We start from the raw sequence: 27,057 nt of genomic DNA, 5'->3' as shown, positions 1-27,057 counted from the left end.
TCATATAAAATATTAACAATTTGTGTGAAATTTTGCCATAATGGCTGTGTGAAGTCTTGAGTAATGGCTACAAAGCCAACCTGAAAACACCTGAGCCTGGCAGTCGCCAGCAAAGAGGCAAAAAAAGACAACACACTTTTCCCTTCTCTTTCTCTCTCTTTATTCATATATCAGCATATAGTCCATTGCACAGTGAGCACTAACTGGACTGCAGGTATAACATGATTCTGACCACCAACACTTTAACCTTTTTAAACTGCTTTATACCCAGAGAAGCAAAGTTCCATTAACATACCAAACACAATGCTTTCATTCACGTACATGGAAGAGGTGGGACAATTCACAAAGAGCATGATTCCAGTATGTTGAAGAATCTCCAATCAGATACTCCACATGATTTTGGTTCTATAAATACAAGTTCCAGGTTATTTACTTTTTTTTTTCTTTTCTTTTTTTTAAATCACTACTAATCACTGAGATGAGTCCTCATCAAGATGAGTCAAGACCATGATTGATTGATTTCAGCTGCTATTATACTTACGTGACTGTGCGTCAGTGTGTGTTTGTGAACAAGAGAGAAACAGAAGTGTGTTAACGTTTATATATTATACAGACATGACTGAAATGAACACCAATTTTATTGCAAATGGTGTTTTGTTTTTTGTTTTTTGTTTTTTTTTGTTTTTTTTTAAGCTTTACAATTCTCTTTTAACACTGCAATAAGGGGACCAAGCAAATTTACATGAGGATTTGTTTTCTTTACTTTGTTGTCTTTTTTTTTTCACTGTCTTTGTTGATGCAGACTGGTGTATATTTATTGGTGTATTTTTGTTTTTGTGCTGCTTTCAGTCCATATACATAGGGGAGCTGGGGGATGCTGGCATCTGATCCAGGAGCCTGCAGACGTAACCGGCTACGTCGACCGAGCGCTCCTCGTACATCTGAATGAACGGGTCTTTCTGCAAAGGGAAAAACAAATGATTATTTATTAATACAAACTCCTACAAAATAATTCTGAGCTCTAAAGCAGAAAGGATGCTCTCGAAAAGTCAGAAAATAGAGGCTTAAGACTGATTTTGAGTCAGTTTATTACATTTTAAAGCTTTCCTTTTGTAATTTTGACTTTTTTCTCATGATTATGACTTCTTATCTCATAATTCCATCTTTTTATCTCATAATTTTGACTTTTTTTCTCATAATTTCTAGGTTTTCTCATAATTTTGATTTAACATGATCATTATCTTATTTAATTTTTTTCTTTTACTGGCAGAAATGGGCCTCCATAGGCTGCAGCCTTCATGACGACTAAACACAAACTCACCAGTAGCTCTTTGTACTTTGGCCTCTTCGACTCATCCTTTGTAAGGCTTGAGGAAAAGAAAAAAAGAGGAAAAAAAGTATTAAAACATTGCAGTATGCATTTCAGGCAAGTGTCCACCAGGGGGAGACAGAACCAAAGCAAGCAGCAGCTGGAGGTTGTACTCAATGACACCAGAGAAACCCTCCAGTAGAACCAATCTCCTGACAATAGAAATCTTCCCTTACCACACGTTGACAAAGGCGATGAACTTGGGGGAGAAGCGCCTCTCCTCCGAGTTGCTGAGCTGTGGAGGGTCTCCTCTCACCACCTGGGTCAACTGGTCAAACACACTGTTCCACTTTGGGTAGGGAAACCGTCCTGTGGCCAGCTCATACTGAAATACATTATAAAAGCACAAAATGAAGAAATTTGAACATTTAATATTTACAAATACAAATATTTAAAATCATCATCATTTCAGGGTGGGGGGCAGGGGACCATTCTAAGTGGACTTTAAAAGGTAAACTTTGTTTCATTTATATGTGCATACATGGAGAGGTTAGTGTGTTTCAGAGTTTGCACTCTTTACATGTCCCAATTTGGTCAGATGTTACTTTAGTTTAAGGCATGTTGTGTTATTTTGATTTACATCATTATTAAACAAGATTTATTCCATTTTATCTCTTATTCTTCACTCTAAATAAGCAAGCTAATGTTGCACAACAGTTACACCAAGAACTAGTTTGTGTGGTGCAACGTGTTTTAATTTAGTGTTAGGGCTAGGCTAACTTTAAACCAATTTAATTAATCTGCAAATGAGGCGTGATGTGTGATCATAGTTGTCCACACCTTCACCTTGAGGAAAAGCATTTGTGGTTGAAATGTTTTCAAGTCCACGCAGAATTAAAGAAGAACCGAGAACAAGATGTTGATGTGCAGGTATTTTCTAACTTATTCTTACCCAGCACCTGCGAAAAATTATGGATGTGCGTGTTCTTCCTGATGATTTCCCAGAGTAATGATGTAAAACTACATAATCCGGTGTAAAATTACACTAGAAAACCCAGAGGAAATTAATATACAGAGTTTTCCTGCAGTGTTTTCATAGTAGAGGCTTGTTACCTCACCTGAAATAAAGACTGCCTCGACTAACATCATAAAAAAAATCAACACAATTTTATTTAATAAACTGTAAAGCTTCTGGGAAAAAAGAGCAGATGTTCTATTCCACAAAGTAATTGTCATATATTTATTGAATGAGGCAATGGTTTACACTGTCATCTACTAACTACACTGTGGTTTACCACCTGGTACCTGAACAGTTAGGACTACAATTTATATAGAGAATGGAATAATTTCCCTACATTCACTGAAAACCTGTTTTTTGTCCTCTCGAACAGAGTCAAGACGGCATTAAGACTCACCAGTGTGATTCCCAAACTCCAAACATCTGAGCGGACATCGTAGCCTTGCCTGGATGCGCTGGGGTCTATTCTCTCTGGCTGAAAATTAGACAGGAAATCAGATTAAAATTTGGGCCCAGAAACAACAATAAACAGCCAAATTGAAAAAATATTACAAAAGCTTTTGGTATCCAAACAAACCAGGACTTTTGGTGATACGATAAGAGCAGAGACCGCCAACATGAACACCAACAAAAGATACTCAAAATCAAACAAATGTTTTGACTCAAGGCAGCATCTCAACATGTGCATTATCACTGAAGTAACTCGGTTGTCAGATGATGCTTTGATGAAACTCAGCAGAAGATACTGAAGCGCAGAGACGTGTTTCACTCCCGTTGTGTCAAATGAAAAAATACCATGTGAGGCCTGAAGTCAGCTTTGACAGTGTAGCAGCTCTAATGACAGAGAACGGTGGATTAACACATTTGCTTATTATTTTACTGTCGTACATTGAACAATCATCTGTGCGTTTTATGCAGCTCGCCTTAACAAGATTATCATATCTTTTATTGGACACATGAGATTGAAACTATCAGATCAGTTGGAGGCTGCAAGTTTTTCAGACCACCAGATGTCACTGTGCTTGTTGAGTTTAAAGCCTCTAAGCTTCAAATCTTTTGCAGCTTAGGGAACCCATACATGTGAACAACTGATCATGAATTTTAACTGGAGTTTTATGGTGTCAAAATTTCAATTTCCAAGCCTGTGAAGGAACCTAAAATATATTTTTTATTCCTTTCTTCACTCTGAGCTCCAGATTAGATCATCAGAGAGAAACAGGTGTTCAGGCCGAAACTGGGCCAAATAAAAATCCACTGCTAGACAAGTTCTCCCCCTGAGAATACCGAGCCAGCTCATCACCTCTGGGCATGTTTTCACCTGCACCACAAGATGCCATCAGCTCTGGAGCTCACATACGAAGACAGCACGTTCCCTCATTGCTGTCTGTCAGGACTGCAGAGTGGCCCTGCCTGCCTGCCTGCCTGCCTTACAAGACTCTTCTACTGCCATTTACAACCTCCTCTTCCGTTCATCACAATTCACAGTGGTAGACGTGGTAATGAGGTGTGCAGCAGAGGGCTGCAGAAATCTCCTGCCTCTCCTGCTGCTGTGCTGAGAGGAAGGGGAGCACCTCGCTGGCCCATTTACAGGCCTGAATTAGATGCTGACGTCACCCCAGCAGAGTGGGACAGTCTGTGCTGCAGCACTGTTGGGTTTTATAGAAGAGCAGCTGACTACTGCAGAGAGAGCCTGCTCACATCTGCCAACACTGGCAGTGTTTAGTCTCTGCAGTCACAGCATATAAATTATCTCAAATATAAACAGCATTAGTGGGGAAGCGATTAGACAACGATGTTACAAGGTTATAAGGTCCACCTTCTCCTCTCTTATCTCTGGTTATAAACGGAATACTTCCAGGTTTTTTTTATTGTATTGTAACTGACATTTTATAGACTAAATAATTCATCAAAAACACATACACACTCTATAGACATTATTATTTTGTATGACTGGAATTACTTTAGGAAAATAAAGCCTGGTGAAGCATGCTGCAGCATTTCTGCAATGAGAACTGTAAGGCAGCAGAGTCTAAGCAGAAAAGAACGGAGTCTTGTTTCATGCAGAATAATAAATAAAATATAAAAAATTAAAAGCTACAGTTTTCTTCTCGGGACACAAATGTTGTCAGTGTTATCGTACAGAGGTTGGGTGTGAGGTAAAGAGACCTGTGCACAGGGCGTTGAAAGAAGAAATTAAAAAGGGAAATGTGTGCAGCCTCATGTAAAAAAACTGTCTCTACTTCTTGACATAAACAGCAGCCACAGACGTGCTAGACTTATCATCATGTACAGTAGAACAAAAAAGAAAACCACATAATCATAACCGCGACCGCAAAGAGTTGTGAATAAGAGCTACTGGTTCCATAAAATCCACATACAAACACAGCAAGTCAGGCCCTCCAGCTGTACTGAGGTCAGTTTTTTTACGTCATTAAGCCTGCAGTCACCAGCAGTGCGGTGATCAAACACCTGGCGAGCGTGCCAGCTGGAAACCAGAAACTGGAGCTAAGATTCCTGAACCCTGAGTTCACAGCCGCGGGAAGATCCTGGGCGGCTTCGCTCAGACCGAGTCATGAATGAAGCGGACCGCCTCGGCCCTCCAGAGGGCGGGCACTGCGTGTGTTGTGGTGGTGGTGAGGATGTGCTGCTAGGGGTCCTGATAGTGCCTCACCAAATTTAGAATGGAAACTGCTGTGGAGTGACTGGGGCGGCTGGGGGGGGGGGCACCCACACACTTGCTGATGTAACCCCAAAGACAGAAAATAACCTCAGAGTGGCGACGACACAGTGAGATCACCTCTTTGCACCGCCAAAGATTTGGTGCATGCACAACAAAGCACGCACACACACGCACGCACGCGCGCACACACACACACATTCACACACGGGCTGTGCACTAAAAACATGGTCTCATAATTTCCTGATAACTAATTGATCATTTAAGTATTTTATTGAGAAGAAATGTTTTAACATGCAGCTTCTAAAATGTGAGGATTTGCTGCTTTTCACAATTTTCTATCATAATTATCTTTGGATTTTTAGACTGTTGGTGAGACAAAAAAACTATCTGAAGACATCAACGTGGGCTCCAGGAAATTCTGATAAATCAATTAATTTATTGATAACAGATTTTTTTTTATCAAAAAGGGAATGTAGTGGAAATTTTTAGTATAGTTGTATTTGTAACTTGTCTTAATCCATCATATGAGCACCCTCATGTAACCCCTTTGTAGTTAATACTGAACTGACTGTTCCAGTTAGAGCTGGACTGTATTTCTGCATATCTTCCCTTTTAATTGGGGTTTGACTCCTGAGAAGTTACAGCTACCTGCTTGTGAATCCTGACACCACCAGCTGCCAGCTAGGGGCCGATACTCCCATATCTATGTTTGCGTCAGTATGAGAGACTGGTTTGTTCTCATTTCAGGGGTGACCGAGTCTTGATTCTTATTTCAGATTTCCACCACAGGGAACTCTTTTATTTGTCATGCAGAGCACTATTCAGCCTGTGAAAACAGTTATTTTACATACTGGGAGCTTTGAGAATTAAATGATAATTCATCAGGTAGGTTGCGTCTTCATCGTTTTGGTGAGTGTTCTTCAAACAATGGCGACTGAAACTGAGTGATCATGTTGGAGCTGGTGCTGGAACTAATTAGTGTTGAACAGCGGTTAATTTGATTGAAATTACTGCAAAGCAAAACAGAGAGGCATTGGAGGAGATGGTGTGTATGACCATTGATCTGATTGAGGCAGAAGGAGGGGGAGTTTGTAGTGCTTGTCCGGCTGCTGAGAGACATGCTAGGAGGAAATGCGATGCTACAAAGCTGACCAATCATAGTTGCTGAGAGTATGCATCACCGCGACATGTAGTTACATTTCTAGGGAGGTGCACATCAGGGTACGGTGCAGGATGTGCGACCTACGGCGTTGATTCTGCACAGAGGTATAAACTGCAATGATACATAGTAATAAACATGACTGAAATCCAGTCTTTCACTTCTGCTCAGTGAAATTTTCATATTGTCACTGTTACTAGTAGAGTATCCTTTTCCAGTACAACGCAACACTAAAAGCACCAGAAAACACAGTCCAGTATCTGGAGGGCGTTGATGTAGTACTGAGGTGTCTGACTTTTAAGACTCATGGTCTGTCTCAGACATCAAAACCTCACCACAGCTCACATTTCAAGACTCCTGCACCCAAAAGTGATTCCTATCAGTGCGTCACAACCAGGTTTAAGGTCATACATGACTCGATGACCTTTTTTTTTTTTTTTTTTTTTTTTTAACAGGTCTCAGTCACAATGAGGTCATTTTGTTTTGTTTAGTTTCGCAGTTCTCAGCTCCACCAATACCAGCTGCACTTATTCATCATGAATCATTTCATCAGCACTAAGATGTACCTGCTGCCTTGTGTCAGCAGACGAGTCAGACACCTGCCCTGATTCATATCAGTTGTTTTACTGAATTCTGGGACACAACAGTTTGCATTTGTAATCTATGACTTAGTAGTCATGACAAGTAGTCAGGATGTCAGGATGATGAGCAGAAGGGAACATTTAATAGTCTTTTATTTCGGAGACCCATGCGTTTGCACTCTGTTGATAAGACCTCTACGATGTTCCATAAACAGCAGAACTCAATCACACCGGACTCTGTGTTACTCACTGCCATGTACGGTCTGCACCCTGCATCTCTGGTTTTGGCGATGGAGTCCACCAGCTGACCACTGATGCCAAAGTCACACAGCTTTATGTTGCCGTTCCTGTCCAGGAGGATGTTCGACGGCTTAATGTCTGACGGTGAAAGAAAAGACACAGTTAATGAAAAGGAGCCTGAAGCTGGAAAAATAATAAGACAGGAAAGGTGCCTGGTGTTGTCTTACCTCTGTGTATTATTTTCAAGTTTTCTTTTAAGTGGTTAAGTGCTTTCACAGTCTGCAAAATACCAAACAACTCTTTAGTAGCGGCAGTTGATAATAAGGCTTCTTTGTTTTTAAAAAGAGGAAAATAATCAGAGAAACTTACAGCTAATGTTATTTTTCCTAATATTTCTTCTGGAATCACATCGTCTAATGAGCAATATACAAATTTGTAAAATTTGTCTAAGGAGGTAGCCATAAGTTCCATACAAATCCAACAGTCGCCCTGAAACAAAAGAAACAAAGTCATTTCCTATAGAAGTAGTAGATTTCAAAATAAAACATTAAGGTTTTTAAACCGGAGAAACAGTAAAAAGAATTAAATATATCAAAAAAATAACAAATGTTTCAGATATGAAACAATCTCACCTCTCTGAACAGAGCACCATAAAACTGCACGATGTAAGGACAATCACTACTTCTCATGACCACGTCCAAGTCCATCAGCAGCTGCTTCTGCTCCTTCTCGTCAACCGTTGACCGGATTCTCTGTGACAGAAACGTAACAAAAAGTGTAAATGAAGACATGACCACGCTGTAAAACAGTCAGAGTGCAGATACCTGGATATGTGGGAGTTAGAGAGGTAAATGATCACCTTGACGGCCATGATCTGGTTACTCGGCTTGTGCACCATCTTGTTGACGGAGCCGTAGGCCCCTCGGCCGATCTCGCCCAGATCTTTGAGATCCTCGGCCGTGAAGTCCCAGTGCTGCTCTGGGGAAATCTTCAGCTTTCCTGACGACTCGATGCTGTGTGTCCTCAGCCTCTCTCTAAAAAAAATACATCCATAAATTTACAGTGTGTGCAAAAGAAAAGAGAAAATGCAGGATAAAAAGAAATGTACTGCTGGATTTCTTTGTGGCACGATCTCTGGGGTTCACTCACATGTGCGGGTTTTGAAAGGGTGGCCCCGCCGTGTTCAGTGTGAACCTAGTTGTGGGTTTGATTGGAGGGTTGGCAAAGTTCAGCTTCAGGGCTTTGCGTTTACCTGACCAGGGAAAGAAACAGTAACGAGATCAGATTTGAAATGAAACAGCAAATGCTGAGGATTGAGCAAAAAAAAAAAAAAAAAACAACAAAAAAAACAAACTCATCCCACATGAAAGGTCAGAATGATCAGTGAGAGTGAGTGAAAACAACACAAACCATAAACTGAGATAATGGGAAGAATGAGGAGATTCACTCAAATCTATGGATCTCATGCTTTCCACAGAACAAGAGGACAACTTCTGCATCACCATATATGGAGATTTTACAGAATATAGTCAAACTATGCTGTCATATTTCCAAAGACATACTCACCTATGAGCCTCTGATATCTCTGGTGGTATTTATTTGTTCTTACTGTCAACAAATCCCATGAAAAGACCCAAACCAACAATGATTGGCTCCTACTTACAAGTGTTGTGTGTGATCCAAAGCCTGATGAATGTTATTTCTCTGAGCCATAGAGCTTCAATGTTTCCAAAAACTATTACATTACACATCACTGTTTCACTGGGTGTCCCACACACTGTAGTTTATTTTGACTCAATCCCACACACACCATCCTGATGCACCAAATACTCACTAAAGCACCAAATGAGGATTAATCCGCCGGTGAAAGTAGTCTCTAACAAATGCAGTGGTTCCTCCTGTTTGAGTAATGTTTGATGAAAACTACAGTGCCCAGCTTTTTTAGGAAATTACTGAGCCTTCTTTTAAAAACTGAAAACTATCTATGATATATATACATATGTGTGTGAGCAGTTTTAAATGATTTCCATCTTCAGAAGCAAAAAAACTGTCTCATAGCTGAAAACCACAGACAAGGCGGGGAAGTCATAAAGTACTTTTCATGGGAGGTGTTGACAGTAAGAAAACCTCATGCTAGTCTTATCCATACATCTTCCTCATTCTTTATGTCACCTGTAATTTCAAGAATTAACAGGTGCTGTTCAGCCTTTAATTGAAGCTTTGTTTGCAAAGCAATAGCATTTGCAGTCATGTAGATGAGTATATCATATGTTATAATTCTGCGTTCATTATGACTATAATCCAATTACAAAACTTATACACTCCTTGACTACTTTATTAGGTACATCTGTACAATCTGATGCAATACAGTACAACAGCTCCAACATACATTCTGCCTTTATTACATGTAAAGTATTACTTTACCTTGTTGTGTTTATGTTTATGACTGAGGTCGTAGGTAGTTGGAGGTGGTGTTGTACTGGACTGCGTTATAATCAAAGCTGTTTCTAATATTCTCCCCGTCATGTCTGTAGAAGGGGTGGGTGGTAAAGCAGCCCAGTTCAACACCACCACAGAAAACTACAACTTCAACAACAAACATATAAAACAATTTAACACGTCTGACAGTGTCAATCAAAACTGAACATTATCGTCTTTGTAAAGGTTGAATTCATGGCTGAGCTGGTGCACTGGATTGCATTAGATCACATATACCATCACAGGTATATCTAATAAGGTGGCCACTGAGTTTCTTCTCCTACACTTAGATGACAACTGGATTGTCCCTTTAATAACAGTGGGTGATGCTCTGTCATAATATATTTTTATAGTGTAGTGTATAGCATAGTATATATATAGTATATAGTGTGTTATAGTGCAATACTGGTATACATCATGATGTAGTACATTTTTTGTACTACATCATACTTGTAAAAAGGAAGATGTGTTCAGTTTCTAGTTTGTAATGAGGTCCACTTAGCTTAAACTAATGCATCTAATACAACAGTACTGTAAGAAATCCTTCCTTCAAGTTTTCAACTATAAGATCATTTCAGTGGATGTAGCTTATTTGTTTGCTAGTTGGCTAGGGTAGGCAAAATAACAGAAACACCTGTCAACGTAACTACAATTCATATCTTATATTTTAGTGCTTTTCATGTTGTAATACTTAAATATCAGGATATATCTTGATCACATTAGACCAGAGAGGTGTTTATTAAACCGACTCGCATTAATGGTAATGCAATGGACAAAATTAAACATTATAAGCTTCATGAAGGCAGGATTTGATGCAGGTGTTGTAGTAGACTGCATTAGCTTGTGCTAGGGGAACGTAATACCCTGCAGCTGAGTGTAAATTACATGGAAAGTCTCTGTCAAATTCATTTCATCTCACTGAATATATCATCACATCGCCCAACCCTAACTTACACTGGTGTCACCTGTTCAGCGGCTGCCTCACACATTCATTTATTTATCTGAGGAGGCTATCAACACCCAGCAGCGCTACCTACATTTGAATCTTTTATTTGATGCAGAAACAGAAAGGCAAGCATGCTGCTAAAATCCCACACACCTACATTCACAATGCAGACACAAACCCAACACAGGTCAACAACAAAACAAAACAAAAAAAAAAAAAAAAAAAAAAAAAAAACAGGCTAAGAAGAAAATATATATATATATATATCTCGCACATGCTTCTCAAGGCCAACTGCTTTGATTTCACCTTGAATCATAGGACTGTGTTCCCAGCTTGCTCCACCCAAAAATACCACAAGAATGTGTGTTTGAATTCCAGTAAGCAGCATCGCTTGAAATGACATCTTTTGAGTGTGTGTACCTTGTCTCGACAAGCAAGTGCTATGCTGAGGTGCACCCATGCCAAAAAAAAAAAAAAAAAAAAAAAAAAAAAAAAAAAGACAAACCAGTCGGGGAAAAAAAACAGTGATGTGACAACACTACAGGCACTACTTTTGCTTGTTAGTGACACACTGTAAACCAGTGAAGTAGAGCTTCCATTACAGTATTTAATGAGGGAAACAGGGTCTTTCTTTATCTGGGAGAGCTCTTCCATCACACTGAGGAGTTAAAATCAGTTTGTGCCAAAATATCAATGGAAGCTCTGAATTTTAGGCTTGTGCCGATGAGAAATACATTACCTGTAAGTGTTTTTGACTAGAAATGACTGCCTTTTTATGCAGCACAGATTTGTAAAGTCTGTATCTTGTGTGAAAAAGGTTGTGACTTATCAAACTGAGTTTCTGACAAGCTGCAGCTTTCTCATTCTCTATTATCTGAGCTACCGGCACAAGCCTACTTGAACCCGTCAGAAGTCTTGACTTGGATTAGTTGAGAACAGCAGGACAGACTCCCCCATACCAGACTGTCAGGCGGAAACAAAGGAATGAGAACTGTTGGTGCTGAAGCAAAAGAGGGTTGGCTTACTTGGGGGAGCTCCAGACAGGTTTATCTGAAACCCTAGAGGTGAGAAGACAGCTTTTATTTTCTTCATAGTTCACCCTTCAAATTTGCCAGCTTGTTATGTCTTTCTCAAGAGACTGCTGTATTAGTAGACCTCCAAGATTTAATGTGGCATCCCTTGCTTAAAGGATTCTATAATAACCTCTTCCTGGAATTAAAAAAAGTGTCCATTTCATTCAGCAAACCCAGGACTAACAGGAATCCTGCAGTTTTAGGGTTGACAAATAATCACAGAAATTGGCCTTGCTGTGCTGAGTTCTATTGCAGGTTAAATGCATTATCTGGAGGGTAATGCATTAGCATGCACACGCATTTTATGAAACAGCTACAAGCACTTCAGTATGGTGAATTATGTCATGTGTCAGTCAGTGGAACAGCAAATGAAAGGGGCAAAATGACCTGTAGATACAACAAAAAAGGATCTGAAAGTGAGTATGGATTACCATCATGAAATGGTTTTGCAAAGGGAAACATATTACAGTTTCATAAACATCTTTTTTTCTTGGGACAGCTCACCATTATTCAGCACCATGTCAGGAGTTAGGAATCATTAGTTAGCAGCATTAAGGTAAAAAAGTGAAAAATGGTCAGGCAAAGGTGAATGAAAACAGGATTACATAACAGGGATAAATGCCAGATATCTGATACGTTATGATTATATAATCAATTAAGTCAAAGTGTTTATGCCTGAATCATTACTACTGTTAGACTTGATTAAGGTAGCATCTTCTTCTTTATATAGAGTGGTACTAGGAATGCAAAATTAACATGCAAATCAGATATAAATCCATAGAATCAATGAAAGATTAAAATAATAATAATAATAAAAAATCTAATCAACTGTACAATCTAGTACAAACATCATTAGATAGTGGCGGGTTAAACTTGGTCTGGTATGAAAATCTGTTTATGGCAGATATGAGGGATTGACCAAGACCACTAAAATGTGTTAACACTCATGTTTGTGCTTGGTTCTTCACCTAAAAACTTTTAATAATTGGATTTTGATTAACTTGCTTATCCTACTCTACTAAGTCAAATGAAGTGTGTAGCTACCTGTTTCACTCTGACATCTCCAGCAGGTGTTGGACTCTGAAAGTTAAAATGAGACATTGTTTGTACAAAGATACATCATTATAATGAGCATTTGGTTTAGTGGTGGTTGTATGAATAAAGAGAAGACTGGTTTAATTGTTTCTGTTGACAAGAGCCTTAAAAGGACAGAACAGCCTCAGGTTTCACTGGGCCTACTCCATACAAGCAGGACCAAGCTGCATCACTACAAACACTCACTACTTAATAACAGAGTTTTAAAGACTGTATGGAAACCCATCAAGCTTTAAAGTCAAATTCAGCAATTTAATTTGGATTTGCATATTGCCAAACATATACACCCAATGCAATATAACTTCTGATAATGTCTTAGTTGTGAAGGTGTTTGGACAAATTCGGCATATTTTACACTACCATAGTTCTCAATCCAAAGAGGTGAAATTCGTTGTATTAATGTAGAGGACGAATGAAGCCTAAGTTGGAAAATAGAGACGTCATGAATATCAAGGGAGCTGTAATTCAAATGCATGATGACACACTGATTAAATCTATGCGGAATAGTGGTTTTTTTGTTTGCACGATTTAAAAAAAACGAGAGTTTAATCATTGGTTTATATGACATATGTAGCAATAGCTGTGACTTAAAATTGCCCATTTTAGGAACAGAGTTTGGCGAGAATCTGCCCAGACAAGGGAGAACATAATGTAACGGGGCTGAAAAATATCAAAATGGTAACAAGAACATAAAATACAATTTGAAAGGTACAAGGGAATAATTATTTTTCCAATTGATGGACTCAAGCAATTAAACGTAAGCACGTTCCTCTTGGGAAAAATACTGGTCCGTTCCCTTGAGAGTATTTTTCAGTCCTGGGAGTAGCCTCAGCCTCCCACGGCTAGCCCTGCTAACATTAACCTTCACTGCAGCAGAATGTGAGCTCCCGGCTACAAGCAGATATTTCCACCTTCACCCTTCACTTACCCTGCATGCTGCTCATGGTGGTAATGTGCTGAGACTGGGACTGGTGATGGTGGTGCGCTGCAGAGCCTGCGTTGTTGCTGCTGTTGTGGCTGCTAGGTGTTGTTGAGTTGTTAGGACTGGGAGTCGCCATTGTTGTGTGTTTGAATTCCATCAGCAGCACCGGGCTGCAATGCAGAGAACGGAGAGCAACTTCACCCGTCTTCTCTCCCAGCCACGATAATTGCTGCCTCACTAACGGAAACTTCACACCGCAAAACGAGCTGCCGGCGGCTGTAGAATACTTCAAAATGCGTCAATTATCTAGAAATTTTAAAACTTCTAGGCTAGGTTAAAAGCTACCTGTGTGGTAACGTTAACAAAAACAAACATCCAGCTAGGCTAAGCTAACTAAACTGGCTAGTCAAGGGGCTTTACGACCCGCAATCAGCTGACCAAGTGACACTGACATGTCAACACCCACAGCTGCTACATGCAATGAGCCACGACCAGACCGGATGTCACATTCAAAATAAAACGAACATGTCACTTAAATTCAGTGCAAATTAATTAAAAGATTAAGATTAAATCAAAATTAAGTTGAATTGATATCTAGGCACATAGCCTATCTAAATAACACAAGATAGCTACTTACATTACCAGATTAACACCTTGAGGGGCTCCTGGACAAAAATGTGTTGTTAGACCCCTATTGCCCCACTACACATGGCAGCTTATTTCCCCAGGCACCCAGAAACTTTAGTCGAGTAAGAGAAAATTAATTGATGACTAATTGTTTTAACTTATTTTTAACAAAATTGCTTAAAACAAATTAACTCAACATAAACTAAAAAAACTAAGGTTTCAACACTAGATTTTGACACAGGGACACATAGATAGAGTCACAACATGGAGCATGGAGGACCTGGTATGGTTTCAAATCTCTAACAAATTTGCTAATAATCACATTATGTAGACCGATTTGTTATGGAGTAAACCTGGGGCATTTGGGATCCCTGGGCAGTTGTTCACTTTGCCTGGTTGGTAGTCTAGTTTTAGTACGTGAAATTTAATTATAGTGTAAATAAATAGAAACTGAAATTTTAAACGCAACAAACATGGGGGACCTCCAGAAAACATGGCATAATCTAGAGGTTGAATATTACATAAAATGGATTTATTCATATTGCTATTGTCCTTTTATGGCGCATGTACCTAATAACCAATATGCAATTAATCAAATCAATGCAAACTAATTGCCAAACAATGAGCTTCAGGCCTTCGGGACATTGGAGGTCTGGGGCCCTCTGCAAATTTGTAATCAAGCCTTGAGAAAAATGTATTTAAAAAATTTAATATATTATAAATAAATGAATAAACCCCCTGATTTTTCACATAGAGGATACAAGGGATAATTTGTACCAAGTGTAGTTTATATAACTAACAAACATCGGTAAAATATCTCAATACTTTGCTATATTGTTTAAGATTTTGGGTGTGGTGTCATGTTTATTGTCTCCTATTGTGCTTGTTCTTTTTGGTGAATCAGTTTCCTGCCATGATAAAGTTTAATGCATTTTTTTTCCTGCCAATTGAAATGTATTAAATTGACATACAATAGTGATTTTATTTTGTAAAGAAACACCAGAAGTAGTATTTCTTCATTGTTGCTGCCTTGACGTCACTGCGGTCTTGGCAAATGTGTGCTCGTTTTGTTGTACGTGGCAGCCAGGGACGAAAAAGTCCAAGATTTAATCTGATATAGTAAATGAAGATAGACTATATGAGGTATTTTTGACACCTTTTTTTTACCTCTTACAAGCTCAAGCCATAGCTCTGTCAGAGAACATTTAAAGAACTACATTGCAATTAAAGGACTGTATTCGTGGGTGTCGTGCTGACAGTTATGCAACACAAAATGTTAAAAAAAAATCTTTATAAATCTTCTGTAGTGTTGGTCTGTGGTCTTAAATCAAACCTAAAAGGGGCTTGTGGTCTGGTGTATGATTCACTTGGGAGATAATGGCATTAAATCATTTGTAAATCGTAGTGTATATCGAAACTGCACCTTCGCATTGGTGTAGTTAATATCAAACAAACCCTTTATCTTTTAGTAGACCAGCGGCACTCGGGGGGGGGTGGTCGGTGCGTCTGCTTTCTTACGTCTTTACTTCCCGCACGCCCGGGCGGGGACGTGGAAGCAACAATGGGCGAAGTTAGTAAAGCGCAGAGCACCGGGACATGGCTTTTTGTCATTTGGCAAGTCTGCAACGTTTTCATGTCTTTATTCTTCGCTCTTGCCACGTATGTTCAGGTGAGAGTCCCCCCCCTTACACACACGACATGTCCCCTCCTTTTCTCCTCTATCCTTAATTCGTGATCAATAATCAAGCATTTAACTGTGTCTTGGCCTTAGATCAATGATCCAGACGCAGGGTTGTGGATGGTAAGATTACAGCCATGCCTCATGGTTATTATCTCTTTGGGGATTTTATATGTGATTTGTTATTCACACCACGTTTCTGTTGCAGGTTGGGTATGGGGTCCCTGCAGTCCTGTGTGCTTTTATTGGCTTGAAACCACATGTGACAGGTAGAGTGACAAGTTTGGATCTGTAGTTGTGTTTATTTGTTTGTCACTTTACTAGATGCTTTTCTACTGGGGAAAAAAAACCTCACTTTAATGATCATGGACGCAGCTGCTCTCTGAGAGTTTCCTTTCCTCTGACACTGACAGTTGGCATTTTCCTGTTTTCCACATTTCACCACAAGTAGTTGAACTCTGCTTTAGTGCAGTTTTCCAGTGCTGAAAGCGCCATCAAGTGGCTGTATGGTGTATGTACAGCTCATAGAAGCTCACCTGCAGAGCAGGATTCAGTGCATGATGTCTTCATTTGGGTTTTTGCATTTTCATTGCAGAGACTTTGCCCTGGAGGCGTGTTGCTGATCTCCATGTGATGATATCTAGTGCTGTTATTGCCATGTTGGGATGGACACTTTATAAAGAGCGGATCACACAGATCTTCCAGCAGGAGGAGGGCAGGTACTACACCTCACTGTGAAACTGATGTTTTCATTTGACTGAATTCCTTTTCTGGCAGTGGTAACAAATAATAGATTATGTTGGAAACCACATATAAATTACACCAAAGCAAAAATTTCATTTGCAATACTGTAAATACAGATTCGTATGAATCACCATGTCTGAATCATCATTCTATATCTTATACTGTGCACTTATATAAAACAAACAAATACAAATCCAATTTTCATAAAGAGAGAGCACTGAGAGTATTGTAAACAAATCTACTTACCACAAACCAATAAACTAACTGTTTATTGAATTAAAAATTTACCCTGAAATTTAGAGATTCACTTGACTTTAAAATGACTCAGAAGTATAGAGTTAAAACTCAATTAATACCTGAAAGGTTGTTTATAATTTGAGAGGAATTTAAAAAATATGTATATGTAAATCTCTTCAGTCCTGGTATGTAAATGGAAATGGAAATTTCATGTAAATGCTTTCCGGGCTTCACTGTACTGAGGATACATTTTTTATCTATTTATTTATTTTGGTTAAATATTTTTTCCCCTTTAGAGAGTTTTCTGGTCTCATGCTGACAGTTGTATGGCTTCTCCTGTGTCGCCACTCTGGAAGGTAACGTTAAGATGTAACCAAGGGATTTATTTCAGATCTTGAATCTCATAAACTTTTTATTTTTATTCTTAAAAATTATTTCACATTGTGTCTGAAAGATTGATGCCATTCTTCTCTTCTGTGTCAGGGCTCCGGTCGGGATGCTCAGAGTCTCTACAGCTGTTGCCATCACAGTCTTCCCCTTCGTGGCCTGGCTTTACTACTACATCAATAAGGAGCTGAGATTGAACTGGCCTTCACATTGTAAAACTGCTATTTAGACATCGACTTCTTTCCTACTTTTTACTTGATCAAAAATTAATTTTGTGATATTGTTATGACTGAAAATCCTGGACAATATGCTGCTTAAGTAAAGTTTTTGTGGCATCATTATATGCAAACATATGGCTGCCGAGGTGAATTGAAATGGTGTTATTTTTCAAAAAAATATTTTTTTAATTTAATGTTTACCTACAAACTGTCTTTGTCTTTGACTTTCAATTTCAATGTGTAAATTTTGACTGATAGAGATTAGAGAGTTAATCAATGTTATTGATTTTTACATTTACTCTTTCAAATGAAGTGCACTGTGTAAATAATATTGAATGTAATAATAAAAAAGTAAATCAAGTTGGCCTTTAATTCAAAATTCATATTAGTGGTAAATTAGATTCAAGCATGTATTAAGACAGGGAGACAGATGACTGTGAGATGCTGGAAATCACAAGAGGGTGGCTGCACGAAAAGAAAAGATGTCTTACTGATTTGAGAGCTAGATTAGAAAATATACTTGATGACGGGCTAACAGATAGCTGCTTTTGTAATGATTAGGAGCAGATTGTGGTTAGAAATTGATGCATTTGTATATTTGTGTCTTGCCTGTGTTTTGTAATGCTGAGCATTACATTTGAATACAACCGATAGGTGACTATACATTTATTTATCATGCCAGGGTTTAAACTGGGATCAGATCCTTTACACTCTCATGAGTGCATATAATTAATGTGGGTTTGTTTTGCAGTGCTAAATTAATATCGTGCTGGTGTTAGTGTAGTCAGAGAGTGAAAAACAGAAGCCATGGAAATATAATATATATGAAAAACTACAAAATGTGAATCAAGTCAGTAATTACCTGTGGAATGAAAAATATAAACTTCATTTATATATTCATTCAGTTATTTTGCGCCTACAGAGGCTGCGCAAAGGATCAAGGATCAATACAGTATGTATGAATTTTATCTATAGTGATGTACATATGTGCATTTTGTATATTTATTCATCTATTTATTTATTTATTTATTTATTTATTTATTTATTTATTTATTTATTTATTTATTTATCAAAGCAGTTACTTAAACATATTTTATAACTGGATGTTACAGCCTTCAGGGGGCAGCAGAAAGCAGAGGGACTTCCCCAATCGTAGAAGAAGATGTAATGACGCAATTTCCTGTGTTTAATAACGTTTACCTCGATACTGATCTGAGAGCAGCCTTTTAACTTTTGAATCGACCATTTTGACTTATCATGAATCTGGAGAGCTGACCTGAGAACAGCAGTTAGTATGCCGCCTCTCCACTCACGTTTCACGTTTTGTAAACTAGTAACCGCTTCCTTGTATCAGCAGCGGTTCTGTCAAGGTCCAAACATGGCCCAGAGTGTGTTATATCACAGGTTGTTTCACAGCAATGTTAAAGTCTTACAGAAATGTTCCGTCAGATTCACACACAATGTTTTACGGAGAGAAACTGGGCTGAAAAACACACTGTCGCCGCGGAGAGTCCACTGCTGTCTGGTAGGTCAAAGCTAGCTGACTGAATCAGCCGTAACACCAAACTCCATTAAGAAATGTGATAATTTAGCGTACGCATCACTGTCAATGCTGTTGTCACGCCTCTGAGCTTAAATACGACTTTAACCTTTCATAAACACTTGTCAGTTTCGCCTACATACAACCCATCATGTACCACTGATTTCAGTTGCATGAAATATTAGAGGAAACGTTTTTATAAAGTTAACAAGTTATTAAAACATCGTTGCATGGCAGGTCTTTTCTTAATGTAGTCTGAATATAATAAACACAACAAATTCCATCCATTCCAGAAATTTTCTCTGTAGCTTATCGCTGTTTTAGTTGAACTTGATTTTCATGTTTTGCTTTTCTTTAAATAAATATAATGTATATTTATGATATAAAGCTGTCAGAATTTTATACGTAACATTTCTTACAGTTAACAACCTATTAAAATACCAGCAGACAGTGTGAAGCTGTCCACATTAAAAAAGTGCTTAATAATTCAGTAGAGATCTCCAGTTACCCCATCAGTTACCCCATCGGTCTTCACATGAAACAGCACCACTTGAAATGTTTGAATAGAATGAACGGAATTGAATAGAGACTTCATATTGCATATTAACTCTGACCACAGCTCTTTTTTCTTTGTGCACTCATTAACAGGTGAATCCCAGTCAGTGGTACACCTGCAGAAAAACACAATGGCTGAATCAGCACTGCTCAAGAACATTTTCCTCATTGCCTCCACCACCCTCACCACAGGGTGAGCCGAAGAAGTCTGGGGTAAGTGACGAAAGTTCACAAAAAGGTTAGAAATCCCCAGTTTTGAACAGGTCTTTTGTCAAATCTCATCATAATTAACAGGCAAGTAGGGAGTTTATTTTGAATGGTCAAATAGAGAGTATTCATGTGGCCATACAAAGGTTGGAAAAGTTTTAAGGCATTCTCAAATTTAAAAGCTGCAATTAGTAGAGGCATTATTTGTCATGTTGTAGTAACTTATTTTTGTTGCAGGTGCAGTAAACAGTAACTGCATTTGGTGCCAATTCACTAGTCAGATGTATTTTGATTGTGCATTTTAAGCCTCGTACAGTGATTATTGTAACTACACACTACAAACACTAAACTTCATCAGAAATTATAGAGCAACTACTTTCATTCTGTTGGCAATAATTATGTCATCAATCGATCAGTTAGAGCCACTCAGCCATTATTCATGGCATGATAGATCTGATCCTCTTCTTCCCCTCTCTGCTTGTCAAGGTGTCTTTGAGTGTGAGAAACCGAATACCAAATTTCTTGATAATCTTGAATAAACCAACATTTTTGTTTTTTGGAGTTTTGCACAGTCTGCCCTGCTGCTGAGTCTGATCCTCATTTAGCTGCTTTGTTAACTGGTATTTAGTGGCAGCATTACTTATACCTGAAACATAAAGAAACAATAATATAATTATATACAGTATATTATAAAATAGAACATAAAACAACATGATATGCAACACTATAATTATGTTTTATTAGAAAAACAACAACTGAAACAAATGCAATAATATCAAATATTACAATAACGTTGTATATTGCAATATTTGAGCTTGACTGTACCGAGATATTACACTGTGGATATCACCCAAGCCTAAAGGTGGGACCTAATAAACACTTAAGAGAATGGAGAGTATCTTTATACTCTTTATAAACACAAGTTGTTCATTGTTTTAACACGTTAATGGAAAAGTTTTGGTCAAATGATATCAGCTATAAATTTTTCTGTTATCAAGGCTTCTGAGATAACGTACAAAATACTGTGAGACCCTATAAACTAAAAAATGATTAATTAATTTAATGTTGGGTGACCCACTGGATAATTAGCTATTATAATGAATAATTAATTTGTCAGCACAAAGTCATCATTCATAAATTACTTATTACTTGAGCAGTTTCTATTTGACTACAGTAAGAATATTTACAGTTTATTCTAACACATTAAACTCATTACGAATCATAAATCTGTGAACTCCTGATTATATGAACATTTGCTTCAGGCTGTGTGGCAGAAAAAAAACATTTAGGTTTTAGCTCAAATAAACCCAAGAAGTAGTTGTCTTGAAATGTAATTTTTACTCTGTGAATTTGTTTTTCTCGATGTTTCCTCTGTAAAGCCTGTGACATGGAAATCTTTAGCAATAACGTTTGCTATTGGAGGAACTCTGCTGGGAGGAATGAAATATTTCAAAAAAGAAAAGGAAGAAAGTGAGTATTTTACTGGGCAATATACTGAACGCATTAAGGTAAAGTTAATATGAAATTCATTTGGTGAATTTAGGCAATAAAGCAACTGTGTCATGTCTGAACCAAGTTATTTTTTATGTTGAATTATGAGATAATGCTTGATTTAACTCTGTTTATCTGTTGAATTGTGCAGTGATTGAAAAAGAGAGGAACAAATCAATAGGTAAACCGGCGCTGGGCGGTCCGTTCTCGCTCACTGATCACAACAACAAGCCCACCAAGAGTGAGGACTTCCTGGGCCAGTGGGTCCTCATCTATTTCGGGTTCACTCACTGCCCGGACATCTGCCCGGATGAATTAGAGAAAATGATCGAAGTAGTGGATGAAATAGGTAATAAAAACAGTTTTCATCACAGGCTATGACACACAAGAGTAAATTTAATTCACCAAACATCCTGTCCTGTTCGTGTTCGGCTTCCCTCAGATAACATAAAGTCTCTTCCAAACCTGACGCCTCTCCTCATCACCATCGATCCTGACAGAGACACACCAGAGGCCATGGCTGCGTATGTGAAAGGTACAAAAACCACATAACCCGGCTGTGTTTGTAACTGGATTTCCTTTTTCACACTACAGTTGTGGAGAGACCTGTTGGTTGAATAAGGGCAACTGAGATCCTGGAATTTCCCAGAAGTCTAACAAAAACCTGTTTCTGTGCACCTGTGTGTTTGCATACTCAAGACTATTATATGTACTAAAACAAAGATGCCTCAGCTGGTACTATTACACAGCTGTTGTAGCTAAATACTCAAGTCTGTCCATTAAACGCTCCTATTACGAATTTCAAAATCACCTGACAACCTTCAACAGGATAAATAAAAATATAAACACTGTGTGTCTGATTATCCTCAACAAAACTCTACCTTTTAGCTCATTCATTCTGTTTCATTAAGTGTGTTTCTGGATATTAAGGTTTTTTTTTTTTTTTAGATCATGTCCACTTGACTTTTGAACCACACTTCACCTCTGTAATAGTTGACTTGTTTTTTTTTACCATGGTGAGTCTAATAGATAATGTGATTTACATTTCAGAGTTTTCCCCGAAGCTGATCGGCCTGACAGGGACAATAGCTGACATTGAGCAGGTTTCCAGATCGTACAGAGTCTATTACAGTCAGGGACCAAAGGACGAAGACAATGACTACATTGTGAGTAGTAACTCTGCCGTTACTAATGCTACGTATCTTAAGGATGGAAGGATAATCTAGGACAATAGATTTAAGAGGGTAGTGTCTGAATTCTCTTCTCGTTGGCTTTAGGTCGATCACACGATCATCATGTACCTCGTTGGACCAGACGGAGAGTTCATGGAGTATTTTGGACAGAACAAAAGAAGCGCAGAGATCTCCAGCTCGATAGCAGCGCATATGAGGAAGTACAAGAAGGGGAAGTGAGCTGCAGCCTGCTAAAGCCCCCAACAGTCTGACACACTGTCCTCAGGTGTTTTGCATAGCTTGGTCGACTTAAATCTTCACTGCTATGTTATTTATTTTGGATACACTATTATATAAAGTTAATGTGTCTGCAGTAACATTACTTTCAGTGGGTGGTGTGCAGAAGAAAAACAGGTCTGCAGCCTGGTGCTGTCACAATGTTCTTCATTATGATCCATAACACACTACACTGCTGCTGCGTTCACCCAATTTGGAAAAGACTGCAGGTGCTTCCTGCTTAAAAAAACTGTATACATGAGCTCCAGCTCCTCAGTATCTCTGATTTCTGATGTAAATAAGAAGAGAACACCTGAAAACAGATATAGGAAGTGAAATGAAGGTTTGATTTTGTGATAAAAACCAAAATACAACACATTTTTTTGGATTTGTTTTATTTGTGCTTGACAGGCAATATAAGTATAAACTAAAATTTGTTTTCATCAAGCCTACACACAGAAAGGAAAATGTTGATCAGGACTAACTTGTAGGATTTTAAAGTGTGTTGCAACTCCCATTGACCGTATCAAGAAAGAATCTAGTGAGACTGACTGAGTGAGACAAGTGCCAAACTAGATTTGAGCTTATTTAGAAATCGAGTCACCATTACATATTTGTACCAGAGGGCACTGAAGTTTATTTTTACACTGTAAAATGTCCCATTGAATATGTAGCTTAGTCAAAATTAGTTAGCATGGAATTCGCTGTAAAAGAAATGATGGCAAAGAGTGCACCAATTTTCACAGATTTTTTTATTTTTATTTCCACATACATTTTTTTGGCATTTTTATGTCTTTATTTTGATAAGAAAGTAGAGACAGACAGGAAGTACAGGAGAGACATGCAGCAAAGGATCCGGCTGGCTGGTACTCTAACCAGGGACATGCCCAGGGCTTAATACGCCCATATGGTATGTGCCCTAACACCTCAGCCATCAGGTCGCCCTCCATAGACACATTTTAACAGATACTGAGTTCTGAGCGTTGGAGAGATAGCAGCTTGTGACCAAAGAAAAATAACTACAGCTCCCCAACACTGGAGGGTGCTGTTCAAACTGTTGCACCACAGTCTAGACTTGATGCCAAGAAAACCGGAAAATGGAAGTTTATGGGTGTTTAATATTTCATATATGAAGCTGAAAGTGAAGAGTGACAGTAGCATCATATTTTATTTTTTGTCTCAAATGATGTTGATGACATTATCCACTCTAGGTTCCCCACTGACGATTTGTTTCAATTTTGAATTTTGTCTGTGATCCATCGTCAACAAAATACATAAGACAATTTCAACCACAGGCAGCAGGATGAGGAACTGATTGGAGATCTGATTATCTTCAAGTGGTATGACAAAATCTTCTCTAAAACCTGATACTGACTAATGATCAGAAAACACAGATCTTTTCGTGTATTAGTGTTGTCAGAAAGCTTTTAAGACTGAGATCACTGTAATGAATAATTGCTTTGAGACTGAGGTTAGCCACAGACTGATAATGTCATTAAAAGCTTCACTGTTTGCTGAAAGATACTGTTGACTTCCATTGATAGTCTCCTTTAATATCCCTGCCTCTGGACAAATGTTTCTGTATATTACTATTTCATAGACAATAAATAGGGGCTAAGTTTTTAAGTTTACAAAAACGTTAATTCAAACCTGAACTTCCCAGCAGCCAGTGCTGATTTATTAATATCTTCTGTGGCTGCACACCTGTCATGTTCCTTCTTTAGAAATTGGATTAGTAAAGCAAACACAGCAGTTGTTTGGCTCTCCGCAGCCAGACACCGCACTTATTCCTGGAGGAGAGAGGCCTTCCAGCTCAGACTGCCGTCACATGGAGCACTCAGAATGGACCACATTGATTACTGGATTGATAAGTTATTTTAAAAACCTCTTCAGTGCCTCTGCTGAGCCGTAATCCTGTTCTTTTCCAAGCATTTCACTCAAAACAACACAAACACATTTGCATTCCTAACTCTTTTTTTAGTGAATCTCACTGTGATGATTAAAATTAACACTCAACTTACAATTTGTCTGCCTGACACTCATTTTAAATTCAGATACTGCTTGACAACAAAACACCCTGTGCTGCGTCCTACATCCAGACATTAAACTAATTCTAAGCAGGTATTGAGAGTATGCAGTTTGAAAAGTGACTTAATTAAGTTCAAAGATGCAGATTAATCATTGACCTGTAATGGACAAAGTAAAAAAAAAAAAAAGAGCTGCTCACTGAAAAATTGACAAAAATTGTGGACAATTGTCTCAAACAAAGCATACGCTGACTTCAGAAAGTATTGAGACCCCTTCACTTCTTACACACTTTATTATGTTCTTTAATTGAATTGAATTAAATTCAATTAAATTGATAAAATTCCCATTCTTGTCCATCAATTAGCACTAAATAACCCATAATGACAAAGGGAAAACATGCTTTTATAACTTTTTTTTTTTTTACAAATTTTACTAAACATCAGTATTTAGACCCTTAATTCAGTACTTCAGTACTGAAGAAGCTCCTTTGGCAGCAGTTAACGCTTCCAGTCTTCCTTGGGTAAGCTTTGCACACCTGGATTTGGGCAGTTTATCCCATTCTTCCTTGCAGATCCTGTCAGACTCCCATTATATTGAATGGGAGGTGTCTATGAGCTGCCATCTTCAGGTCCCTTCACAGACGGTCTGTTGGAGTTAAGTCTGGCCACTCAAGGACTTGTCCCAAAGCCACTCCAGCATTGTCTTGGCTGTTTGCTTCAGGTCATTGTCCTGCTGGAAGATGAACCATCGCCCCAGTCTCAGTCTTGCGTGCACTGTGGAGCAGGTTTTCCTCACGGGCCTCTCTGTATTTGGCTGCACCAACTGAGGTGGTCGTCCCTCCAGCAGGTTCTCCATGTCTGCCGAGAACTTCTGAAGCTCTTTCAGAGTGACCTTCGGGTTCTTGGTCACTTCCCTGACCTGTCTGGCTGGACGCCCAACTCTAGGAAGAGTCCTGGTGGTTCCAAGCTGCTTCCGTTTCACAGTTGTTGAAGCCACTGTGCTCCTGGGAACACTCACAGCTTTAAAATGGTTTTATACCATTATCCTGATTCATGCCTCACCGCAGAACTTTATCGCAGATCTACAGAGAGATCTTTGGATTTCACGGTTTGGTTTATTGTTCCCAGTTCAAGTGCCAGGCTATTTAAATAGTGCATGATGCTTAAATCAAATCTAAGAAACTTAACAGATGAATAACATAAATGCATATTATTTATTTTAATGAATAAATAGTAGTGGTGGTACTGAATTCAAATGCAGTTTTAACTTCCTCTCTTCCTTGGCTCCCAAATGACGAGTGCTGAAAAAACTGGCCTACGGTTGAGCCTAATTGTTGATCCCAGTGTGTAGCGTAGAACTGTGATGTTTTTGTGTCAGAGCAGTAAAAACAGACAAAACAATGGAAACAGAACAAATGAACATAACACAGAGAACCTTAAAGTGATCCGCCAACCCTGCACAGTCCTCCAAATTAAACAACTAAATCTGTTGGCGTTGAACACACACAACAGATGCAGCATATGTTTAACCTCTGTGATTAAAATACCATCCAGCTCCATTTTATATTCATTTGTGAAGCTAAACTGCAGCATCAGTGAAAGCAAGAACCAAACTGGATTTGGATTGACAGTGTGATTGATGTGTGACGGCTCCGGGCTCTGCCAACACCTCCCACAATCAGCCCGCTTCTGGGCAGATCAGTCGTGCTGTCAATCCAAATGCAGTTTACTGCGTGCTTTCATGGTTGTTGCAGTGTACGCTCACAAATGACACAGATCAGTGAAGAAGCTGTTTCTGCTTTGAGTGCTGGGTTTAATCCCTGTCCGGAAAAGCAGCCTATGAGTGACAAACTGCCTCTAGTGTAACATGTAAATCTCGCTTTTGAAATGCTGCTCCTTTGTGAATCAAAGAAAACACTTGTCTTTTTTGTACATGTGGTTTGCAGTAGCTTTACTCCGAAGCAGGTCCTTGTCTCTCCCGTTGACCCCCTAATCCTGTACAGATGCACCCGTCGTCAGATCTATTTTCCACCGGGGTGAGGCACCGGGTCTCTCCCCAACACAACCAGCTGATGGGGATTTTCTCCCTGCTTCTTCTCTGTCTTGTCCTGTGACCCTTGAATCTGTGGCCTCCTCGCAGTCAAACTTTCACATGCACATTTGCTGCTGTGTTGAGATGTGACAGAGGGGTCATCGTACTGTAAGTCCCCATGCTGGTCTGCCTGCCCGGGCCTTGCTTGTCTACCAAGAGCCAATTATAATCGCAGCTGTTGCCAGACCTTCAAGTGACATTAGGAGGCTATTAAATCAGCACCAATTAGGCTGTCTGTGATGCACTGCCAGACAAAATGCCCACATCATACAGCTCTTTTCCCTCTGGAACAGCACATCATTTCC

General features: G+C 38.8%; 3 protein-coding genes across 6 annotated transcripts; 2 read left to right on the top strand and 1 right to left on the bottom strand.

Annotated features, from left to right (window-relative positions):
• Window positions 1-143: 143 nt before the first annotated feature.
• LOC111217504 (dual specificity mitogen-activated protein kinase kinase 4-like) lies at window positions 144-13,921 on the bottom strand. 3 transcript variants are annotated; one of them, XM_022739402.1, is made up of 13 exons: window positions 13,508-13,921; window positions 12,529-12,564; window positions 11,437-11,469; window positions 8,137-8,239; window positions 7,847-8,021; window positions 7,620-7,739; window positions 7,357-7,476; window positions 7,215-7,266; window positions 6,998-7,125; window positions 2,725-2,802; window positions 1,546-1,694; window positions 1,322-1,367; window positions 144-959 (listed from the first exon to the last, which is right to left on the bottom strand). In XM_022739402.1, the coding sequence occupies exons 1-13, from the start codon at window positions 13,656-13,658 to the stop codon at window positions 846-848; spliced, it is 1,305 nt and encodes a 434-aa protein (XP_022595123.1). In that variant the 5' UTR covers window positions 13,659-13,921; the 3' UTR covers window positions 144-845. The 3 variants fall into 3 exon arrangements, with proteins under 3 accessions (XP_022595123.1, XP_022595124.1, XP_022595125.1); XM_022739403.1 differs by lacking the exon at window positions 11,437-11,469; XM_022739404.1 differs by lacking the exon at window positions 11,437-11,469 and having other exon boundaries at window positions 8,137-8,227.
• A 1,369-nt stretch (window positions 13,922-15,290) lies between these two features.
• On the top strand, window positions 15,291-17,752 carry tmem220 (transmembrane protein 220). 2 transcript variants are annotated; one of them, XM_022739644.1, is made up of 6 exons: window positions 15,291-15,797; window positions 15,900-15,929; window positions 16,015-16,075; window positions 16,402-16,525; window positions 17,084-17,143; window positions 17,271-17,752. In XM_022739644.1, exons 1-6 carry the CDS (start codon window positions 15,690-15,692, stop codon window positions 17,401-17,403), a joined length of 516 nt encoding a protein of 171 aa, XP_022595365.1. In that variant the 5' UTR covers window positions 15,291-15,689; the 3' UTR covers window positions 17,404-17,752. The 2 variants fall into 2 exon arrangements, with proteins under 2 accessions (XP_022595365.1, XP_022595366.1); XM_022739645.1 differs by having other exon boundaries at window positions 15,646-15,742.
• On the top strand, window positions 17,527-23,114 carry LOC111217733 (protein SCO1 homolog, mitochondrial). The gene is made up of 7 exons (XM_022739719.1): window positions 17,527-17,538; window positions 19,581-19,700; window positions 21,074-21,164; window positions 21,337-21,534; window positions 21,628-21,720; window positions 22,236-22,351; window positions 22,463-23,114. Exons 1-7 carry the CDS (start codon window positions 17,527-17,529, stop codon window positions 22,595-22,597), a joined length of 765 nt encoding a protein of 254 aa, XP_022595440.1. The 3' UTR covers window positions 22,598-23,114.
• Window positions 23,115-27,057: the final 3,943 nt, after the last annotated feature.

Source organism: Seriola dumerili, unplaced genomic scaffold, assembly GCF_002260705.1.
Source record: "Seriola dumerili isolate Sdu_G_001 unplaced genomic scaffold, Sdu_1.0 BDQW01000044.1, whole genome shotgun sequence".
Taxonomy (NCBI): domain Eukaryota; kingdom Metazoa; phylum Chordata; class Actinopteri; order Carangiformes; family Carangidae; genus Seriola; species Seriola dumerili.
The sequence above is the reverse complement of the archived record's forward strand: the minus strand, read 5'-3'. Positions and strand labels throughout refer to the sequence as shown.